Genomic DNA, 22085 nt, shown 5'->3' on the forward strand with positions numbered 1-22085 from the left:
GTCTCTGGAAAATAGGGTAATCGTAGTACTTACCTAATAGGACCACTGAGAGAATTAAATGAGTTATGCACAGCTGCTTATCGCAGCTCCTATTTTGTTATTAGGGGATCTTTTCTCAGAAACATTAAGATGGCTGTGACCAGCAGGTGGCACTGGTGACTTGGAGTGTTGAGCTGGTAACAGGATACCTGATAGTAGCCACAAGTGTTTAAAAGTCCCTTGGAAATCTTGGCGTAATGGGCAGGCTTAAACTTTCTTCACGCTGGAAAGTACGTTAGAGATTTAGTAATACTATCTCCTGTTTTTGTAGGTGAGACTGATCTGACTGTAGCTTACTCAAGCAGGTCACAGTAGGTCCCAAGCTTTCTCCCTAAGTTCAGTGTAATTTTAAAAAATCCTTTCTACCTCTTTGCTAGCCTGTTGGGATAGGACCTTGAATATACATTGGAATTAGATCAGAAATCACAGAGTTAAAATGGATGTCCAGATTCGAGCTTTTACCATGTGCCAGACGTTCGTTTGGAAACTAGTTACAACATGGTGAACAAAAGCAGACACAGTGCCAGCTCTCGTGGAGCTTGCGTATTAGTGGAAGAGACCGACAATGTCAATGTAAATAAAATATGTCATTATAAATTGCTAGGAAGAAAAAAATTGAGACTTTTTGTGATTGTATAGTTCACTTATTTGGGGAAGTGAGAAGCTGAGCCCAGAAAAATATGATAAGGAACCAGCCATGTAGAAAGTGAAGGGAAGAGCATTCAGAGTATAGGGAACAGCATTTGCAAAGGCTCTAAGGAAGGAAAATGTCAGGAAATTAAAGGCTAGTGTGGCTCAAGCACAATTAATAAGGAGAAAATTATCAAAAGATGAAGTTGAAGTGGTAGGCTGGAGCCTTTGGGCAGGGCTCAAAGAAATTTGAATTTTATTCTGTGTGTGATAGAAATCGTTGAAAGATCTTAAGCATGGAATGCCAAAATCCTATGTTTTATATTAGAGGTTCACTCCTGCCGCTGTGTAAAGAACAAATTGGGTAATGGCTTAAGTAAAAAGGGGGATAGCTAGTTGGGAGACTGTTGCAGTACTCCAGGTGAGAGATGATATCATCAAAAGACTGTTGGCAGTGAAAAATTAGAGAAAAGTAGACAGATTAAGATATATTTTGGAGGTAAAATCAGGGAGACTAAATGATGGATTAGAGGAGAATGAGGGAGAAGGAGGGATCAAGAGGGATTTTCAGGCTTCTGGGTTGAGCAATTAGGTAGATAGTGGAACCATTTACCAAGATGAAGAAAACTGGGGGAAGAACAGAAGAGACTGTGACTTTGCTCCTTTCTGAAAAAACAAAAAACCCAGAAGAGATGGTAGAATAGAGAATTCCATTTTAGGTAGACTAAAATGGGAGTTCCCCGCCCCCATTAGGTATCTACTATATCCAAGTGAAATATTTGATTAGAAATTGCATATAAGCAGCTGATCACTTGAGGTCAGAAGTTTGAGACCAGCCTGGCCACCATGGTAAAACCACGTCTTTACTAAAAATACAAAAATTATCCAGGCATAGTGGCACATGCCTGTAATCCCAGCCACTCGGGAGGCTGAGGCAGGAGAATCACTTGAACCCGGGAGGCAGAGGTTGCAGTGACCTGAGATTGTGGCACTGCACTCCAGCCTGGGCGACAGAGCAAGACTCTGTCTTAAAAAAAAAAAAAAAAAAAAAAAAAGAAGAAGAAGAAGAAATTGCATTAAGAACTTGGAGCTTGGAGGAGAGATTTGTGATAGTGATATAAATTTGGGGATCATCAGCATATGGATGCTATTTAAAGCCAAGGAAATGGACAAAAATCACTGAGAGATTGTCCGGTTTGGTGGTTATCACCACTGGACCTGTGGTAGCCATTGTGGTTGAGTATCTTTTGAAGTTTAAAGTATTACATTTCAGTAATTGGGTGAATGAACTATCTTTAGATCTGCAGATGGTCATGTATTTGTCACTCTGTGTTGCCCTGAAATGCCCTGTCCTGTGGTGTAGAAAGACAAACAAGAACTCTTGTCCACAGATGCTCCCTGGATCTGGCTGTTAAGTTTGCTGGTTTCTATTTTCAGTGGGCTGAGGGCCATGTCAGTTTTCTGCCACCTACAGGATAGACCATGAAGCTGAAGGAACTTGAGCGGCCAGCTGTCCAGGCATGGAGCCCAGCCAGCCAATACCCTTTGTATCTGGCCACAGGTATGGTGACACTGTGGATTAGGATCCACTGGGAGTACATAGGTTGAGGGGAAACTTAGTATCTAGAATTATTTATTTTGCATCAGAGAAAGCTCTCAGATCATAGAAAGATAGGGTGACTCACAGCATAAGCAAGGGGATATTAGGTGTTTTGGGTACCTGAGGGCTGCCTAGGACTATGGCTCAAGGTTAGGTACATCATGTTTTCTTTCTTTTTTTTTTTTTTTTTTTTTTGAAGCAGAGTCTCGCTCCGTCACCCAGGCTGGAGTGCAATGGCGCGATCTTGGCTCACTGCAAGCTCCACCTCCCGGGTTCACGCCATTCTCCTGCCTCAGCCTCTCAAGTAGCTGGGACTACAGGTGCCCGCCACCACGCCTGGCTAATTTTTTTTTGTATTTTTAGTAGAAACAGAGTTTCACCGTGTTAGCCAGGATGGTCTCAGTCTCCTGACCTTGTGATCTGCCCACCTCGGCGTCCCAAACTGCTGGGATTACAGGTGTGAGCCACCGTGCCTGGCCAATGTTTTCTTGCTTTTGTGGAGTTACCTTTGAGAAAGGGTATACCCAGCCCTCTTCTGTTCCTTCTCCTCTTCACTCCTTAACCCTCTTATACCTGAAATCCATGCATATATTGTTGCTTATGCGCTGCCTTTTCTTGTGCCTAGGAACATCTGCCCAACAGCTAGATTCCTCCTTCAGCACAAATGGCACATTGGAAATATTTGAGGTTGATTTCAGGGACCCTTCTCTGGACTTGAAACACAAAGGAGTCCTTTCTGCCTCGAGCAGGTATTGTCTGACCTATACAGGGTAGATCCTGACGAAGATACTGATGAGGAATCCTGGGAGCAGTGTGTGTTTCTCAGGGTTCCTGAGGAGCCAAGTGAGGGAAGAACGAGCTTTGCCAAGTTGGAGAGAAGTTAACTCTGGGCTTATTTTGCAAAAGGATTTAAAAAACAACCACCCCCACCTTTCTGGTCAGCAGCAATAGCAGTGTCAGGCTGAATGCATGTGATAGAGATGCCTCAGACAAGCCTGGACCCACGTGTACCTGGCCTATCTTTGAACCCAGAGATATTGGGTCCTTCCTCCCTTGGCTCTTGTGAAGATAACAACCTTACACAATATCACCCTCTCTGCCAACAAGGAAGAGAACGAATGATCCTCTCCTCATTGCTTTTAGACACTGATTGGTTCTCATGGATTTCATGGCTCTTGCAGGCTTCCAGCGCTAGGTACTATCATTCATTGAGCACATGTATACATGCCAGACCCTATGCTAGGGGCTGTGTACATTTTATTTATTCCTCATAATAAGTGATAAGTACCATATTTCCATTTTACATAGAAGGGAACTGAAACTCTGAGAAGCTAGGATTTAAGTCAGGGCCTATTTGAGTCCAAAGCCTACCTTCTTTCCATTATCCTGCCCTTCTTCTAAAGATCTTATAAAGGTGGGGCTTACAGTCTGGAGCGATGGTCTCCAAATATTTATATCATCAGAAAAAATGTGAATATTCATTATACTCAAGGTATATATTCAATATAAATGTATACATGTATTACTATACTGTTTTTGTTTTTGTTTTTGTTTGGAACAGGATCTCACTCTGTCACCTAGGCTGGATTGCAGTGGCACAATCAGGGCTCACTGCAACCACCTCCTGGGCTCAAGCAATCCTCCCGCCTCAGTCCCCTGAGTAGCTAGGACTGCAGGCACATGCCACCACACCCAGCTAATTTTTTATATTTTTAGAAGAGATGGGGTTTTGCCATGTTGCCCAGGCTGGTCTTGAACTCCTGAGCCCAAGCGATCAGCCCGCTCGGCCTCCCAAAGTGCTGGGACTACAGGTGTGAGCCACTGAGCCAGCTGGCTCTACTATTTTTTATTTATTTATTTTTTGAGACGGAGTCTCACTTTCTCGCCCAGTCTGGAGTGCAGTGGTGCAATCTCAGATCACTGCAACCTCCGTCTCCCAGGTTCAAGTGATTCTCCCGCCTCAGCCTCCTGAGTAGCTGGGACTGCAGGTGCGCGCCACCACACCTGGCTAATTTTTTTTTATACTATCAATAACGTGTAATTTCTATTAATTTTTTTTATATTTGAGGTTACTGGTCTAGAAGGCAACATTCCATCTGATGATTGACGAACTCCTTGTGCGTTTCTTGGTCCCGCTAAGAGAGTTAAAATATTTAGGTGGAAGTACCCTCTTTCTTTTCATAGTTAAAACCTCATAAGGAAAAGTTAGTTGTTGTTTGCCCTTTCTTGAGCTCCTGCATCACTTTATGACAGCATCTCTTATTTTGCAGTTTTTTTTTTTTTTTAAACATCTCTTTGTATTTCCAGTACCTGTATCCTTTGAAGAGCAGGCACTTGAGGATTTACTGATGATGATTAGATACTCTTAGCCCCTAACCAAGCATTTCAGAAGCGGCCCCTCAAAGGGGTGAGCTAATTCAAGATGTTTATATGCTGGAGCTTAAAAAAGGGGTTCAACCTGAGAAAGCTAATAGGAAAAGGAAAAAGGGTGAGGGGGCACTAGGCAAGGGTCCTAATCCTCAACAAGCAAAGCAACAGCTTCAGCATAGTAGTAGCTCCTTAGGGTCAAGGGTCCTTAAGAAAGAGGCAGTATAATCTTAGGAACTGAATTTTGAGATCCATGTGGGTAGAGATTTTAATGGTTTTTTGTTTTGTTTTGTTTTGTTTTGTTTTCTGGAGATAGAGTTTCACTCTGTCACCCAGGCTGGAGTGCAGTGGCTCAATCTTGGCTCATTGCAACCTCCACCTCCTGCGTTCAAGCAATTCTCCTGCCTCAGCCTCCCGAGTACCTGGGATTACAGGTGCGCGCCACCATGCCCAGCTAATTTTTGTATTATTAGTAGAGATGGGGTTTCACCATGTTAGCCAGGCTGGTCTTGAACTCCTGACCTCAGGTGATCTAACCACTTCAGCCTCCCAAAGTGCTGGGATTACAGGCGTGAACCACCATGCCTGGCCGAGATTTTAATGTTTTACTCGTTGCTCTATCTCCAGCACTTAGAGTAGTGCCTGGCGTTATATTTAATAAATATTTGTATTTAATAAATATTTGTTATATGAATGAGTGATATTATAAACTTTTGGGTTACCAGCCAGGTGCGGTGGCTCACGCCTGTAATCCTAGCACTTTGGGAGGCTGAGATGGGCGGATCGCTTGAGGCCAGGAGTTCAAGACCAGCCTGGCCAACATGGTGAAACCCCCTCTGTACTAAAAATACAAAAATCAGCTGGGCGTGGTGGCGCACACCTGTAATCCCAGCTATTCGGGAGTCTGAGGCACCAGCATCGCTTGCACGTGGGAGGCAGAGGTTACAATGAGCTGAATACCACTGCACTCCAGCCTGGGCGACAGAGCAAGACCCTGCCTCAAAAAAATAGAAGAAGAAGAAACTTCTGGGTTACCAGACAGCATTCAAATCCAGCACTTCAGTTACAGTTAGTCTTCAGTTAGTCTTAGTGTCTTAAGAGTTTTTCAAGCTGTTAGTTTGAATTTGGGAGTCATGAACTTTACCTCATACTCCTACTCCACTCTGTAGGAATTTGGGGCCAGTAACCAGAATAAATAGTACAGTTAACCCTATTGATAATATTTTATCTCTGCTTTCTTTTACCACCTCTATAACTGTGTTGGAAGATTGAATCACATTCCCAAAGACCTAAATCCCAAAGGGATTACCTTTGACACAGCCCTGTTGGGGCCTTTCTGAAGCAATCATCTTAGACACCCCAGGGTCTAAGACACCCACTTCATTCTGTTCCAGTCTAGGTTAGGTCACATGCTCAACAGTCAGTATCATAAACTATTGACCAGGATGATCAGGAAAGATAGAGGGCCGCTCATCCTTTGCTTTCTGTCTTCCTCTCTCTTTTTTTCTGTGTCTTCTTCTACATAGTGTGGCATAAGGCACAGTTGTGTGGGGCTGTAGCATTGGCCATAATACTAATAGAGCTGTGTGACTTGGGCAAATCAAGTCAGTTATCTCAGGTTCCTTCACTTATGTATAAAGAAGAGATTGTACAAGATGACTTCTAAGAAACTAGCTGAGATCTGAATTCAGGTTTCATGTTCAGTCTCTTATTCCCTTTTATTTTCTAGTAGTCTTCCTCCTTTTTCCATTTTTAAACCTCTTCCTGTATCTCTTTGTTATCAACTAAACATATACCTTTCAAAATCTTCCTCATTCTCTGCCTGCCCTTTTCTGCAAACCCATGCCTCAACCAAATTTGGATCCTGAAGATCCCCCTATCCTCAATCTATGATGCATCAGAGAAATATTATCTACCTAGAAATATTTGACTGAAAGAAAAATGTTCTGAAACACTGGTATGGGAGATAAGGGACAACATCAGCTATAAATAGGCTGAAGAGAGTGCATGGATAAATGCCTCTGGATGCAGTCAGAATCAATATGGATTAGCATGTGCAGTGAAGCAAACAGTGTTTGGTTTGTTAGATGAATTTCACTCAAAAAGAAAGTTTTCTGGGAGAATATCACACTGTTTTATATCATTGACTGAGGACATAGCTGCTGTGGGTAAATGAGGTCAGAGGCCAGCGTGTGGTCTGCTGTACCTTACCTCTCTATACACTGAGTTTCTAGCTCTCTGGAGTGGCCCCCATAACCTCTGGAAGAACCATTGTCAAGTAACATGGAGAAAGTAGAGGATCTATTTTCTGTCATTCTACCTTTATCTCAATTCTAGCTACTTGGGGAGCACTGTGTCCTCTCTTTGAGGGCCTTCTGTAAGGGACAATGTCAAGCAGAAAAAAAAATCATTTGTGTACTTCTCTCAGTTTTCCTTTTCTCGAGACTTGCTTTCTTTCTAGAGGCATTAAGATAGTAGAGCATGGGTTAGTTGTTGGAGAGACCTGAGTTTATATCCCAGCTCTGCTACTTGCTGTCCTCTTGGACACTTTATCTAACTTCTCTAAACTTTTTTTTTCTACTGTAAACTGAGAATTCATAGTAGATGTGTAGTAGTTTGTTGTATAATAGGCATTCAGAGAAGTAGCTTGCCTCTCAAACAGCCAATGCTCCATTCATTCTCCAGCTTGGAGTACTGCCTTAACCACTCTGTTTGACTTCTAGGAAGGCTTGAGTTTCCCACGTTATTTTGGCTTGAATGTGGACAAACTCTTTTCACTTTAGTTCACTAACATGAAGCTGGGATTTTTTATTTTAAAGAAACTTAATAAGAAAATGAAAGAATCAAAGCCAAAGGAATGAATAAATCATGGAAACAATTTATACAGCAGATATTTCTTTCTTTTTTTAAAAAAAATAGACATAGGGTCTTGCTATATTGACCAGGCTGGCTTCCATCTCCTGGGCACAAGTGATCCTCCTGCCCCAGCCTCCTGAGTAGCTGGGATTATAGATGTGAGCCACTGTGCCCAGCTAGACCACCTTTTTGTTTTTTAACTTTTTGTTTTTAAAAAATCCAAACTTACCAGAAAGTTGCGGAATAGTACACACCCACCCATCTCTTGTTCCGTTTTCATTTGCAGAGTAGAGATGATGGACACTCCCTGAGCACCCTGAACCATCAAGTCGCCTTCCTCGCGTAACTTCACCTAGGTGTTCAGCCCATTCGCCCAGGTTGCTCTCTATCACACCCTATTCAGGCGCCAGCTTTACCCTCACTAGTGAGGTGGTTAACCACAGAAATATGCTTTCCACATGCATACAGAAAATCATTTTGTCACACCCTGTGTGTGACAAACTGAAGTAACTGCCACTCTGAAGTAACTGCCCTCTTCTCCAACCCTTTGGTGACTCCCCCTTGAGGTCTCAGGTGCCTTTTACTCTGCTCTGTGTGTCATGTGTTCTGACCGTGCTGAGGTCGCTGCACCCTCTGCATCTCCATGTGGGTCTTTCACTGGACATACCCTCTGCTGGTTCCTGTGTGACCTACTGTGGGCTTCTCTAGCTACTCAGTTGACATGCCCTCTACCCCTGCTGAGCTCCAGTCCCTGGGTGACATGGCAGTCTCTTGAACCTATATGGAAAAACATCCTGCTATATTAAGATCACTGCAACCTTAGAAAACAGCCTTTCTGGCTGTAGCCTCTTAGCTAGCATTGTGTAGGCTCTGCTGTTTTACTTCAGATGCTGACCTGGTCCGAGCTGGTGCTCCACACTCTGCTTCTGACCAGTTGGCTCTGCTCCAGTGACTGGCCTAACAAGTTCCTGCCTATCACCCACTCAGTTGCTTTGCTGACTGTTCTTAGGGAATATTTCTTTGCAGTTGGAGATCTTGTAACCTCATTTGGCTTGATATCTGGCTTCTCCAAAGGGCTGTGGAAATGTCCCTGGCTAGCAGCTGTGACGTGAGAGACAGACCACCTATGAGGCTTCAGGGATTTCACATGCCTTCCATAGGGGCTTTGCAGGGGGCCCAAACTTTCTAGAAGGGGTCCAGGGATCCAAAGGGATCTTTTTCTCTGGGGCAAGACATTGGCATTATTTTGTTAGAAGCATCCTCAGAAAGCCAGAAAAGTATTTCCTGAATGGGAGCGTATCCTTTCATGCCTCTGTCTTCAGGGCTGGCCCTTTGCAGCCACATTGCCACTCCAGTGGGCCAGCCACATGGGAGAGGCATGGGGTGGGGAGGCCGTTGGGTCTTTTCTCATTTCCAGTTTGAGAGTGAATTGTTGGTCTAGGGAGCCTGCTTCTAATAGTTACAGAAGAGTTTGGATCTTTCAATAGGAGACAGTGTTTTATGATGTTGAGAGCTCAGGCTCTGGAATAAAATGGGCCTAACTTTGAACCTTGACCCTGCTACTTCCTAGCATTTATCCTAAAATGGAGATAAAATTACTAGCTCTGTGTACAGAAATTTTATAACTTTTTTGTGCTTCAGTTTTCTCAATTGAAAATGGAAATAATAGTAATGCTTCATGAGGTTGTTAAATATTCAGTCAGCTAATACATCTAAAGCACTTAAAACAGTGTCTGATACATAGGAAGTATTCAATCAGTGTAAGTGGTTGCTATTACCTGACTATTTGAGTTGTGAGGATTATGTGAAGTAATCTATTTGAAGTATATATCACAGGGCCTATATAACCCCAATGTTAACTTAAAAATGTATGTGTGTGTGTGTGTGTGTGTGTGTGTATATACACACACACCTCCACACAACTCAGAGGCAGTGGAGTATATATCACAGGGCCTATATAACCCCAGTGTTAACTTAAAAATGTACATATATATGTGTGTGTGTGTGTGTATGTGTATGTGTGTGTGTGTGTGTATATATATATATACACACACACACACACCTCCACACAACTCAGAGGCAGTGGCTTCCTGGCTTCTAGTGTAACATAAATGAAACATTTTTTCAGAGAAAGGGCAGGACTGGGTGGAGGATACCTCCCTTCTGTCTGGGAAATGAAGGATACAGGCAAGTTCCAGCTAGGGGTGGGGCTGCCTGCATAATGGCAGAAGCTGACAGAGATGCCCATCCTGTGCTTACTGACATGAACCTAAGTTTGTACTGATGCCAGTTCCTCCTCTTTATAGGTTTCACAAGCTGATCTGGGGGAGCTTTGGCAGTGGGCTTCTGGAAAGCTCCGGGGTTATTGCAGGCGGCGGGGACAATGGCATGCTTATTCTATACAATGTGACCCACATCCTGTCTTCGGGGAAGGAGCCTGTGATTGCCCAGAAACAGAAGCACACGGGGGCTGTCAGAGCCCTCGACTTTAATCCTTTCCAGGTACTACAGGTACTACATTTCGGTTAGTCAAACATGGCCAAGCCAGGGAGCAACAGATCTGAGTGGAAGCATTCACATGTGGCCTCCGGTCTGTAACTCTGATCCCTTTCCAGGCTGTTTCAGGGGAGGCTTTTGATAGCCCCAAATTTGGGCTTCTTTCCTCCTTTCTTGCTCTACTTCTTCCTAGGGTGGTGTGTCTCCAAACACCTTTTATTCATACAGGGGAACCTCCTGGCTTCAGGGGCCAGCGATTCTGAAGTCTTCATTTGGGATCTGAATAACTTGAATGTGCCAATGACCCTGGGATCCAAGTCACAGGTGAGCAGCGCCCCCACCACCCAACCCTGGCTGCTGCTTAGAGTGTGCAGCTGATTTTCCTAGGTAAAGTCTTGTGTTCTGGAGCCAATTGGAGCACACGAGATTTCAAGCTTTACCACTGGAGGGCAATAAAGCTCCATAGACTAACATGCTACCAGCCAGATAAGAGCTAGGATGGCCGGTGGGTGGATGGTGTATATGGGGTGGTTGGTTTGTGCTCATTACTTGTTCTAGGAGTTTCTGGGAGGCAGATGAAAGGTGAAGAGAGCAAAAGATACCACAAGAAAGGATGGGAGTGCTGTCAGCTTTCGCAGAGTTGGGTAGGGCATTGGGCCCAGCAAAGACGGAGCAAGAGTAGGTCCCCAGACATACCATTGTCCTTTTTATGGGGAGGGTCAGCTTTATTCTCCCTGTATGTGGCTCTCCCATGCAGCTGGGGGGTCTGGTCTTGTGTCTTGGAGAGCCTGTCTGTCAATCTGTAACTGGGCCCATCTTTTTGCTTCCTGGCCTTTTCTCTGTCTTGTGCTTACAGTATAGTGAGGTAAGTTGTTTCAATTTGATAACATCTTACGGTTTTTCTCTCGACCTCACTCTCTCTGGGGGTCTTGGATATCTATGTTTTCCTCTCTCCCTCATCTTCCTCCTTCTCTCCCTCTCTTTTTGTCCTAGACAAGAGGGCTGTTTTTTAAAATCTTGACTCTATCCTCTTAGTAAAACCTTGGGTAGGAGTAAAACTTAGATGTGCCTTCCATCCCTTCTGCTTCTACACTGATACCTTAAAGGATCCTCCCTGGAAAATTCAACTCCCAGCTTCCCAACACTGTCTTAGTTTGGGTAGCCCCATGTCTATTCTTGGACTTGCTGTGGGTGGCTGGGAGCAGTGGAACAGCAGATGTCACTTTGTCCAGGGGGTGACAAGTTGTCATCTTTCTGTCCTCATCCTGCCTTAGCAGCCCCCAGAGGACATCAAGGCACTGTCTTGGAACCGGCAAGCCCAACACATTCTGTCTTCTGCTCACCCCAGTGGCAAGGCAGTTGTGTGGGATCTCAGGAAGAATGAACCTATCATCAAAGTCAGTGATCACAGCAATAGGGTGAGTAGTGGAGGCCAGAACACAGGCTTGGGCTCTGGCTTCTCTCTCCTGCCTAGCAGTTACAGCTGCTCTGCCCAGGCCAGAGTCCTGCTTTCAGCTGTCGGACATGTGGAGTCAGCCACTTAGCACATTTCCTATTGAGAGTGAAAACTTAGGGAAGCTAAACAAAGCTGATCTGGAAGCTTCTACCGTTCCTTACTTATTCCTGGCCATCACTCTCTGATGCCTGTGGTGTTCCCAGTCACAGAAGAGACACAGAACTTGCTCTCAGAGTGGTCCCATTTCAACTGGGCAAAAGAGTCAGGTTACAGCACCCATTGGGATATGCTTTGTTCGCAGATGCACTGCTCAGGCCTGGCCTGGCATCCTGACATAGCCACCCAGTTAGTGCTGTGCTCAGAGGATGATCGTCTTCCTGTGATTCAGCTGTGGGACTTGCGCTTTGCCTCCTCGCCCCTGAAGGTGCTGGAGAGCCACAGCAGGTAGCATCTCAGACGTCATCCATATCCTTGAGGGGATGGTGGACATAACTGGCCTGGGTAGGAGGCAATGTATGCCTCACTTTAGCTACTAAACATCCTTCCTGGCTTTAAAGCCATTCTGGTGAACGTATAGTCACCCAATACTAACTAGAGCCCTAACTAAGAGGAGGCCCTTAGAGCCTGAGGTTATAGAGAGGAGGCTGAGATTCCATCTAAATTCCAAAGATGGGAATGGGGTCATGAGAAATACTGGAACCAGTGTTTAGTCTCCAGGCTCTGGTATGAGGCTAACGTCATTTCCTTAGGTGATGAGCTTTCCTCCTCCAGGATTTCTTCATAAAAATAACTTGACTCCTATCCTGTGAACAGGCCTCCACAATCTGTTCTTTCTTTTCTTTTGTTTTCTTTTTTTTTTTGAGACGGAGTCTCGCTCTGTCCCCAAGGCTGGAGTGCAGTGGCGTGATCTCAGCTTACCGCAACCTCCGCTTACGGGTTCGTGCCTTTCTCCTGCCTCAGCCTCCCAAGTAGCTGGGACTACAGGCGCCCGCCACTAAACCCGGCTAATTTTTTTTGTATTTTTATTGGAGACAGGGTTTCACTGTGTTAGCCACGATGGTCTCGAACTCCTGACCTCGTGATCCGGCCGCCTCAGCCTCCCAAAGTGCTGGGATTACAAGTGTGAGCCATCGCGCCCAGCCCCACAATCTGTTCTTTCTAACCAAAGGACCATGCTGCCTTTATATATCCTTGGGGACTTCTATGTTTTTAGACCAGTTCTTGCTCTATCACCCAGGCTGGTGTGCAGTGGCGTGATCAAGGCTTGCTGTGACCCCAATTTCCTGGGCTCAAGTGATCCTCCCCCCTCAGCCTCCCAAAGTGTTGGGATTACAGGCATGAGCCACTGTGCCTGGCCTCCTTGGGGACTTTTGATGGTTAGGTCTTTACTACCTCCTGGGCTGAAAACACTCATAGGGATGAGTGTTTGTGTGATTCATAGTGGTTCATAATCTCTACTCTCTAATTAGTGAAAAGAAGCAGGCCATCCTGCAGTGATCTAAGAGAGGCAGAGTGGTGCAGTGCATAGTGCACAGGCCCTGAGGTTTGATTTGGGTTCTGACTCTCTAACTGTTGGAAAGTTACTTAATTTTTCAAAACCTAATTTTCTTAATTTGTAAGATAATATCAGACCATGCATGTTATAGGGCATGGATGGTCTGATATGCCCTATAAAATGTATCAAAGACATATAAGGCAGCCTACTCATAGTAGGCATTCAACAAATGCTAGTTCCTCTTTCCCTACCTTTTAGGGGGATCTTGTCAGTATCATGGAGCCAGGCTGATGCTGAACTGCTGCTCACTAGTGCTAAGGACAGCCAGATCTTGTGCTCGAACCTGGAGAGCAGTGAGGTAGGCTGGCCCTTCTGTGGGCATGCTGGGATGGGAGAGAGAGGGTAGAAGAATCTCACTGCAGCCATGTGTTTTGGGTGTCATGGACTGTCCCTAATGGTGTGTGTTCCCTAATATTAGGTGGTATATAAGCTACCAACACAGAGCAGCTGGTGCTTTGAAGTGCAGTGGTGCCCTCGGGACCCTTCAGTGTTCTCTGCTGCCTCCTTTGACGGCTGGATCAGTTTGTACTCTGTGATGGGTAGGAGCTGGGAAGTCCAGCACATGAGACTGGCTGACAAGGTTTGAAGGGCTTGGGAGAGAATGCTGGAGGGAAGGGGCTGTCTCTATTTGTGGGAGAGAGACATATGGCCTGAGAAGCAGGGACTATTGGAGATTGGGAGAACAGGGCCCAGGGTTTGGGAGGACTGCACCTTTGCTCTGGTGCCCATCTTCCTGAAAGGATGTCAGTTTCTGCCACAATGTGAAGAAGGCCTTCACCTTGACTCTTGTTATTGGATGGGCCCTGTAATATTTCAGGGACAGTGGGACCCCTTTGCTGGGACAGTTATTTCAAGAGTATGACTCTTATCTTTCTCCTATAGATCCATTTTGTGCCACACTCCATTGTAGACTTTGAATGTAGTAGTCTTTCCAAGAGCCTACTTGCATGGGAGTCCCACCCTCACTACCACTTACTTTCCCATCCTCTGGAATATGGGAGTCTGACCTTTCTAGGTCAAATTGGGTGTCTCAAGGATTCCTCTCAAAATGGAGTTTGTAGGTGGAGGGCCTGACTAAACTGCCACTTTAGGATGGTGATGCAGGTGTCTTTTCCCCCCAGATCTCGTCTTCCTTCAGCAAAGGCCAGCCTCTCCCACCACTGCAGGTGCCAGAGCAAGTGGCACAAGCATCACTGATACCTCCCCTGAAAAAACCCCCCAAATGGATTAGAAGACCAACAGGTGTTTCATTTGCTGTAAGTGTAATGGATGTATAGGGGTGTGTGTGTGTGTGTGTGTGTGTGTGTGTGTGTGTGGCCTACCATGTGCCCAGCATGGAGCTAAGTTTTGTAGGAGACGTATTCCCACTGCCTCTGTCTCAGAATGGATCCCACTTTATCTCTCAAGGAGAAAGTTACTATAGTTTCCCTCTCTTCACTTCACCCATTCTGTATTTTCTGCCAGTCCTGTCTAAAAGGAGTTGACTGCCTTAGAACTCTCGGCTGTGGAGAAATAGCCTGAGATTCCATCTCAGTTTTCTCTAACCCTTACATATCTGAACTGGTAGTAAGGAACTACAAAGAAGGAAAAAAAAACAGATTTTATTCTGTCATTTATCTGTTCAAAACCTTTGAGCCTCCCATTGCTTTATAGACAAGGCTAAATGTGCACAGGGCTCCACTTACCTTTCCATTTCCATCTCATTCTCGTTTGTTCTCTATGCTCCAGTTACATATGACTCCTTTCTGTTTTGTAAATAACTCCTCAACTCTTCCTGCCTCTGCTTGTATCCTAACCTTCAGCTTCTCTCCTGGGCCCACTAAATGCTACCACAGCCTTTCAAGGCCCCTCTCTTAAATACTGTCTCCTCCTTGATGCATGTCTGTAACCCAAGTCAAAATTAACCTCTCTCTATAATCTCACAGACTTATACTTTGGTAATGATATGTTCTAACTATACTAAAGTTATTTATATACATATATGCATATTACCCTACTAAGTAATAGACTCCTTAAGGGTAGGGACTATGTCTTGCTGATTTTTATATCCCCAAAGCGGTGCTTCACAAACTCTTAATGTGCATCCACATCACTTGGGGATCTTATTAAAATTCAGAAACTGGTTCATTGAGTCGGGAGTAAGGCCCAAGATTGTGATTTTTCAGCAAGCTCCCAGTTGATGCCCTTGCAGCTGGTCTGAGGACTAGCACTTTGAATGGCAAGGCCCTGAAGCACTTGGGACAGTGTTTAAATATTAGGTTTGAATTGAAAACAGATGTATAAAAGTAGAAGTTCTTGTTTTTAAAGCCAACAGTTTTATTGGGGAGGCAAGACTAACACATTCAATAGGCTGTGAGCTTAAAAAGAAAAAGAAGTGGGGAGGTAAAGAATTCTGAGGTCAAGAGGCCTGAATTCTTATCGTAGCTCTGTCATTTATTAGCTAGGTAACCTTGAACAATTCATTTAACCTCTCAGGACTTAACTGTTCTTATCGGTAAAACAGGGATAGTGATGCCTGCCCAGAAAATTAACATGAACCCCAAATAAGAATATATGTACACACTTTGTAAAACAAGCAAGTACTATACAAATCAAAAGTTAAAATGGTTTTGCTTAGCACTAATCTGTGGCGTAGATTTTGTGCTGCAGAAGTCAAGGTAAATAAGAATTCTGACTGGGCGAGTTCATTAGGAGGTGGATATTGGGCAAAGAAATGGTGAATAGTTAGGGAGTAAAGCAATAGTTAACAACCCCAAATAATCTGTACAACAAACCCCCATGACACAAGTTTACCATGTAAGAAACATGCACATTTACTGCATTGGATTGAAATTTTTTTTAACCCAAAGTAAAAGTTTTTTAAAAAAAAGTTATCAACCAGGCGCCGTGGCTTACTCTTGTAACCCCAGCACTTTAGGAGGCTGAGGCGGGTGGATCACCTGAGGTCGGGAGTTTGAGACCAGCCTGACCAACATGGAGAAACCCTGTCTCTACTAAAAATACAAAAGTAGCTGGACGTGGTGGCACATGCCTATAATCCCAGCTGCTTGGGAGGCTGAGGCAGGAGAATCGAGTGAATCCTGGAGGCAGAGGTTGTGGTGAGCTGAGATTGCGCCATTGCACTCCAGCCTAGGCATCAAGAGCGAAACTCCGTCTCAAAAAAAAAAAAAAAAAGTTGTCAACCTTGGATACACATTGGAATAACCTGAATAATTCAAAAAATACTGATGCCTAGTCCCACCCCCAGAGTTTCTGATTGTATTGTCTGGGGTATGGCCTGGCAAGTCTGGATTGTTCTCCACGTGGTTTTAATATGCAGCCAATGTTGAGAACTGCTAGAGTAAAAAGGGTTTTTCTAAGGTCCTGTTTGTGCCAGATGCTTTATATAAGGCATCTAATTTGGTGAGAAGGATACTCTAGGTGGGGATGTTGTGGGTAAAGGCACAGAAGCAGGAACACATCAGGCATTTTAGGGATGTGGAGCAATGTAATAAACAAGCAGGGAGAGAGATGCTAGGAAAGATAGGTTTGGCCCTGATTTTGCAGAAGTTTGTGCACTGCAGGCAAGGGAGCTTAAGCTCTTTTCTGTGGCCTTGTGTAACCACACAAGCTCCTGAATAGCAGCAGGGTGGTACAAGCAATAGGGGGATAGTCTAAGGCTTAATTAGAGGAGGGAAAAGAACAGAAGGCTTTTAGTAATCTGGGTGTACTAGCACTGGGAATGGGATGGAGGGCACCTGCATGAAAGACAGTGAACAAGAAGAGGTAGGACCTTGTCGTTGCTTGAGTATAAGGGGTATGAAGATTTTGCTAATGCTGAGGTATTTAGCCCAGGTGACTGGGAGAATGGTGGTACCAGGACAGGTTAGCAGAAGGTGAGTACTGTGTGGTTAAGTTTGAAGCGGGTGGTCCTAAGAGTACAGAAGTGGTTTTGGTAGGGAGACACATTCAATACTAAATTACTGATCCTATTCGACCCCCGCCAGGAACTCTCTTATTTTATTGATTTCCTAGCCTAGGGTCAGCCATTAGATAGCCTTCTCTGTGAACCTGACTTAGTGTTACTTTTTGGCTTGAAGGTATAACCTTTACCCTTCTTGCTTTTCCTCACCAGTTTGGAGGGAAGCTGGTTACTTTTGGCCTCCCCAGCACAAGGCTGGTGCCACAGCCTTGCCCCCACCTAGTCTTCATCAGTCAAGTCACCACAGAATCTGAATTCCTGATGCGATCAACGGAGCTGCAGGAGGCCCTGGAATCAGGAAATCTACTGAATTACTGTCAGAACAAGAGCCAGCAAGCTTTACTGCAAAGTGAGAAGATGCTGTGGCAGTTCCTGAAGGTAGGAAGCCTGAAGACTAGCTGCTCAGAAGTGTCTTCCCAAAGCCTGGAACTTCAACCTGTGTCAACTGCAGGAGAGGCACAAGCACACTGATTACAGAGGCCTTAACTCCCATTAGTTTTTTCCTCACACTGTACCTACCACTGGGACACAAAACCTTCACTCTTTACCAGAGGCTCAAAGGCCATTTGGGAAGTGGCTAGGAAAGATGGGGAATACACGAGATGTTTTCCTTTATTGCTACTATTGCTGGTGTCCTAGGTACTTTATCAGAGCCAAGGCAAAGACCTTCATGGTATCATGCCAAAGGGCAGGTAAGGTAATGGGAAAGAAGAAAAAGGAGGAAAGAGAAAAAGAAGAGAAAGGAAGATTAGTTAGAAGGACACATTGTCATAAGAACGCTTTGAGTTGGTTTCAAGTAACCCAAGGCAAGTCCTTGAAGTGGGTCCTAGGGTTCAGGTGCCACTCTATGCTGGAGGCGTGGGTTCAGTTCCAGTTCTCATTTAATTTCAAGTTTCCTACGACACCAGGAGGAGCGCTATACCTATCAAAGGAAATGAGCAAGTGAGAGATCTGAAGGAAGAAACGGAAATAGCTGACTGGTCAGTCAGTGAGATGATTGTGCAAATTTTTGGAATTGTGTAGAAGAAAGCAAAAAGGATTGGGCCTGTACCAGGGCATCTGAGAGGGACTTGAAATTTGAGCTTTAGGCATAGCAGAACTACATGAAGGTGGACATCAGGAAGTTAGGAAAGAGAAAGAGTATTTGAGAAAGATCTTGACTATATAGTGAAGCTAGAGAATGATGTGGGAAGAAAAGAATAAGAAGTGATGCTTTTGTCGTAAGCAGGGTATAAGTTCCAGGAATGGTGAGATGGGAAAGAGAGGGAGTGGTCAGGAGTTCAACCTTTATTCTGCTAAACAAAGGAGAGAGTGGTACCTATAGGACAGAGGGACCTATAAGACAGGGCATTCTGGGTGTTTTTGTTTTTGTTTTTTTGAGACAGAGTTTCACTCTTATCACTCAGGCTGGAGTGCAATGGTACAATCTTGGCTTACTGCAACCTCTGCCTCCCGGGTTCAAGCAATTCTCCTGCCTCAGCCTCCCAAATAGCTGGGATTACAGGCACCTGCCACCACGCCCCGCTAATTTTTGTATTTTTAGTAGAGACGGGGTTTCACCATGTTGGCCAGGCTAGTCTCGAACTCCTTAACTCAGGTGATCAGCCCACCTCAGCCTCCCAAAGTGCTGGGATTATAGGCGTGAGCCACTGCTCCCAGCCAGGCATTCTGGTTTAAAAGCTACCCAAGAGCTGTCCATCCTGATGGTTCCTGGTTAGGTGTGGTGAACATTTCTAAGGAAGGGCATGGAAGGAGAAGGGTGCCCAGAGAGACTATGAGAAAGGTATGGTTAGAAATCATGGTTCAGTGTGGAATAAATTAAGGGCCTGGGATAGCTAACCAAGATTGCGGGGGCTTCAGAAAGGCTTGCTCCTTGGTATTTGGGAGATTGAATGGGAAGCTGACTTTGTTTACTGTATCCGTGCAACTTCTACCAGAGGTCTTCTCAAAGAAACATTTAGACTCACAAGACTACTGTAGGCTACACTTGGCAGCAGTCTCCTCGGAAGGATATGGGATGGGGACTGCAGCAGGGTAGCATCAGGCAGGTGTCTTCTGTGGGAGTCCTTTCAGCAGTCATACAGTAATTCTGAGTTCTCTTCTTCAGCCCCCCAGAGATAGCTCAGGTGCAAGGAGTGAAAATATACATCAGGCAGGTACGTAAGTTGCCCTGACTTAGAAGCTTCTTGCCCACAAGAGCCAATATGTCTTGTACTAATTCTAAAAGCATAGCTTCCAGAGTCCCTGCAAGGAATCTGTCCAGTTACAAGAGCCACTGCAATCAGGGAAACACATAGCATGTTGTCCACATTAATTATTTCTAGATTACATAGTTCTAGTCCAGATGCAAGTTACCAATCACAGGCATATTGCCTAGGAACAGCTGATACTTTACTCTCACCAGACTACCAGGGTAATAGTGCTAGGAAGACAATGAAAGGTCAAATTCTCATGCGCAAGGGGCAGGAGGCTATGTTAACACTGCCCATAGCCCATCAGTAAGTTAGATCCGGGGGGGGAAGGGAAAGATGGCACTGGACTGCTGAGGGCACTTCTAGTAGTACAAAGAACTATATTTGGAGGTATATTGGGACAGATGCCCAGCTTCGTGTAGGAAGAGCATCATTTATATTCATTTAATGGAATCTTTTCTGTGTTCTATGGTTTCTCAGGTGACCTTAGAGCAAGACTCCAGAATGAAATTCCTAAAGCTTTTAGGATACAGTAAAGATGAGCTTCAGAAGAAGGTAAGCTGCTTTTCACATCAGAAACATGTACTTGTTGAAGAGAATGTTGCCAGACTAAACCATCTCAGAATACCTCTTCCTGGCCTTACTGCATATGTGAGCATTTAACATCCTGGAGTTTGTTTTTTCTCAGAAAAAATAGATCAGGGATCTTAGAGAGTCCGGTCGGTGGGGTATGGTGGCAGGAAAAGAGGATAATGCTTATTTGATCTTTCGCTGGAAAGGGCTGTTTTCATAGGTCTCTCCCTGCAGGTGGCCACATGGTTGAAGAGTGACGTGGGGCTAGGCGAGGGTCCTCAGCCCAAAGGAAATGACCTCAACAGTGACAGACAGCAGGCCTTCGGCAGTCAGGTGTGGTAGGAGCCCAGTCAGCCTGACCTAGGGTTATACAGGAAACCTGCCTTTTGGGTGTCTTTCCCTTCCTGGCCCTTTTCATTGCTCTCTGTAAGTGCTTAGCATTTGTACAAGTCTTCAGACTCCTCACTCTCTTAGAACCAGAGTGAGACACAGAGTCCCTAAGCTTTTGGGCTGGAAGTGGAGAGCTGTGTCTTAACCGTGAACTATGGCCCTTCCCAAACCTTACCTGGCTATATTTTTGGTTTTACCCATTAACGACCAAATAGTAGAACTCTCAGAGCTACTAAGCCAGCTCTCTGTCTGTCTTCTGGGTTCATCCCTAGGTAGTCACCTCTGTCCTTCCTCATACAGGCCTCCAAACACACCACAGAGGAAGCCTCTGCTTCCTCAGCCTTCTTTGATGAGCTGGTACCTCAGAACATGACTCCTTGGGAGATCCCCATCACAAAAGGTACCCTGACCCTGAGGGAGAGAGTCTCTGCTTAGGACTAGGTGGGCCCGGAGGTTTTGGACTTGAGAGAGTCCCTTCTTGTCCCCTGCCTCATGTCTTCCTCCCACCATCTCAAATGCTGAGTGAGTCGCCTACCAGTTAGAGCTCTCTCTGGCTGTAGATTTTCATGGATAGGTCCTTCCTATGGAAGGCCTTCTACCAACAGATTTTCTTCTATCCTTCTTGCTGAAAGGACTGTGGCCCTGCCCACTGTGATCAAGCACACCTCACACTGTGCTACTGCCGCATCAGTTCCCTCCCTTGTCTTGGGCCCTGTCTTTAGACTTGGGCACCAAAATACATTTTATTGCCAAGGAATGAAGCTTGAGGGTTTAGTTTGGAGCCAAGCACACTGAGTGATATAGAGATATAGAGGGTGTGCTGTGGGCCCTGCAGGGGGCAGGAAGCTAGGGTTTGAGAGCAACTAATGCAGAGGGGATGCTTCTGCCTGCAGATGTTGATGGACTCCTAAGCCAGGCTCTCCTGCTTGGGGAACTGGGTCCGGCTGTGGAGCTGTGTCTAAAGGAGGAGCGCTTTGCTGATGCCATTATCCTGGCCCAGGCTGGGGGTGCAGATCTGCTGAAGCAAACACAGGAGCGCTACTTGGCCAAGAAGAAAACCAAAATCTCCTCGGTAACTGCCCATCGTGCAGGAGAGGAAGGGAGGGGATTATTTGGACCTTGTGAGGTGGATACCCACCCCTTGGGACCCGTGTTTGAGTATCTGCCTGCCTCTCTCTACTCTACCACCTCCACCTCACCCTCGCCCCTACTCAGTGCTCTAACAGGAGGCCTGTGCAGGACTCCTGCTGCCTATGCTGGATGGATGGCTGATGGCCTCTTTCCCTCTCTGCCTATTACAGCTTCTAGCCTGTGTTGTGCAAAAGAATTGGAAGGATGTGGTGTGTACCTGTAGCCTGAAGAACTGGAGAGAGGCACTGGCTTTGCTACTGACATACTCAAGCACAGAGAAATTCCCTGAGCTCTGTGGTAGGTGTGGTCCCAGGCTTCAGGATGAAATGGTGTGACTTCAGCATGGAGTCAAAGGATGCATGCAGGAGGGAGGTGGAGGAGCAGCTGAGCTCTGGGAGGCCAGGCAATGTTGTCAGGGCTAGAATCTGGCTCAGCCAGGAGGCAGGGACCACAGCGCATGCCCCTACTTTCAGAGGGGATCCTTTGTTGTCCTGGTTTACTTTGTCTTGTCACACCATGATGTGAGAACTTTCCCCTTCTCTGTACAGCAAGGTGAGTCTCAGTGTTGTCTTAAAGCCACTGCAGCTACTTGTCCCAGGCTCATGGTCCTCTCACTGTTTCCAAACAGGAGAAGGAGAGGCACACAGGCCAGCTGTGCCATTAATGAAATTTCCCTCTCTCTGCAGACATGCTGGGAACTCGCATGGAACAGGAGGGCGGCAGGGCACTAACCTCTGAAGCCAGACTCTGTTATGTGTGCTCAGGGAGTGTGGAGCGGCTGGTGGAGTGCTGGGCAAAATGCCATCAGGCTTTGTCCCCCATGGCTCTGCAGGTACCTC

The 22085-nt window shown here is 45.5% G+C and overlaps 1 protein-coding gene across 27 annotated transcripts in view; it reads left to right on the forward strand.

Moving 5' to 3' along the window:
• SEC31B (SEC31 homolog B, COPII coat complex component) overlaps positions 1-22085 on the forward strand; it is a 37344-nt gene that overhangs the window by 2102 nt on the left and 13157 nt on the right. For 4 of the 27 annotated variants that reach the window (XR_001891510.3, XM_017944220.2, XM_017944221.2 and 1 more), the window contains exons 1-17: positions 1699-2230; positions 2895-3018; positions 9799-9994; positions 10217-10312; positions 10845-10853; positions 11263-11406; positions 11746-11888; positions 13198-13297; positions 13418-13579; positions 14121-14255; positions 17114-17338; positions 19633-19707; positions 19960-20058; positions 20416-20515; positions 21009-21187; positions 21417-21543; positions 21933-22078. Coding sequence is in view for 26 of the 27 variants with exons in the window: in XM_017944220.2 (XP_017799709.2) it covers positions 2152-2230; positions 2895-3018; positions 9799-9994; positions 10217-10312; positions 10845-10853; positions 11263-11406; positions 11746-11888; positions 13198-13297; positions 13418-13579; positions 14121-14255; positions 17114-17338; positions 19633-19707; positions 19960-20058; positions 20416-20515; positions 21009-21187; positions 21417-21543; positions 21933-22078 (2139 nt within the window). In the remaining variant the exon portion in view is untranslated. Of the gene's footprint in view, positions 1-1697; positions 2231-2894; positions 3019-9798; positions 9995-10216; positions 10313-10546; positions 10667-10844; positions 10854-11262; positions 11407-11745; positions 11889-13197; positions 13298-13417; positions 13580-14120; positions 14256-17113; positions 17339-19632; positions 19708-19959; positions 20059-20415; positions 20516-21008; positions 21188-21416; positions 21544-21932; positions 22079-22085 lie in introns of those variants that run through there. The other 23 variants (XM_017944210.3, XM_017944212.3, XM_017944213.3 and 20 more) reach the window with 18 other exon arrangements.

The sequence above is a fragment of the Papio anubis genome, chromosome 11, assembly GCF_008728515.1.
Source record: "Papio anubis isolate 15944 chromosome 11, Panubis1.0, whole genome shotgun sequence".
NCBI lineage: Eukaryota > Metazoa > Chordata > Mammalia > Primates > Cercopithecidae > Papio > Papio anubis.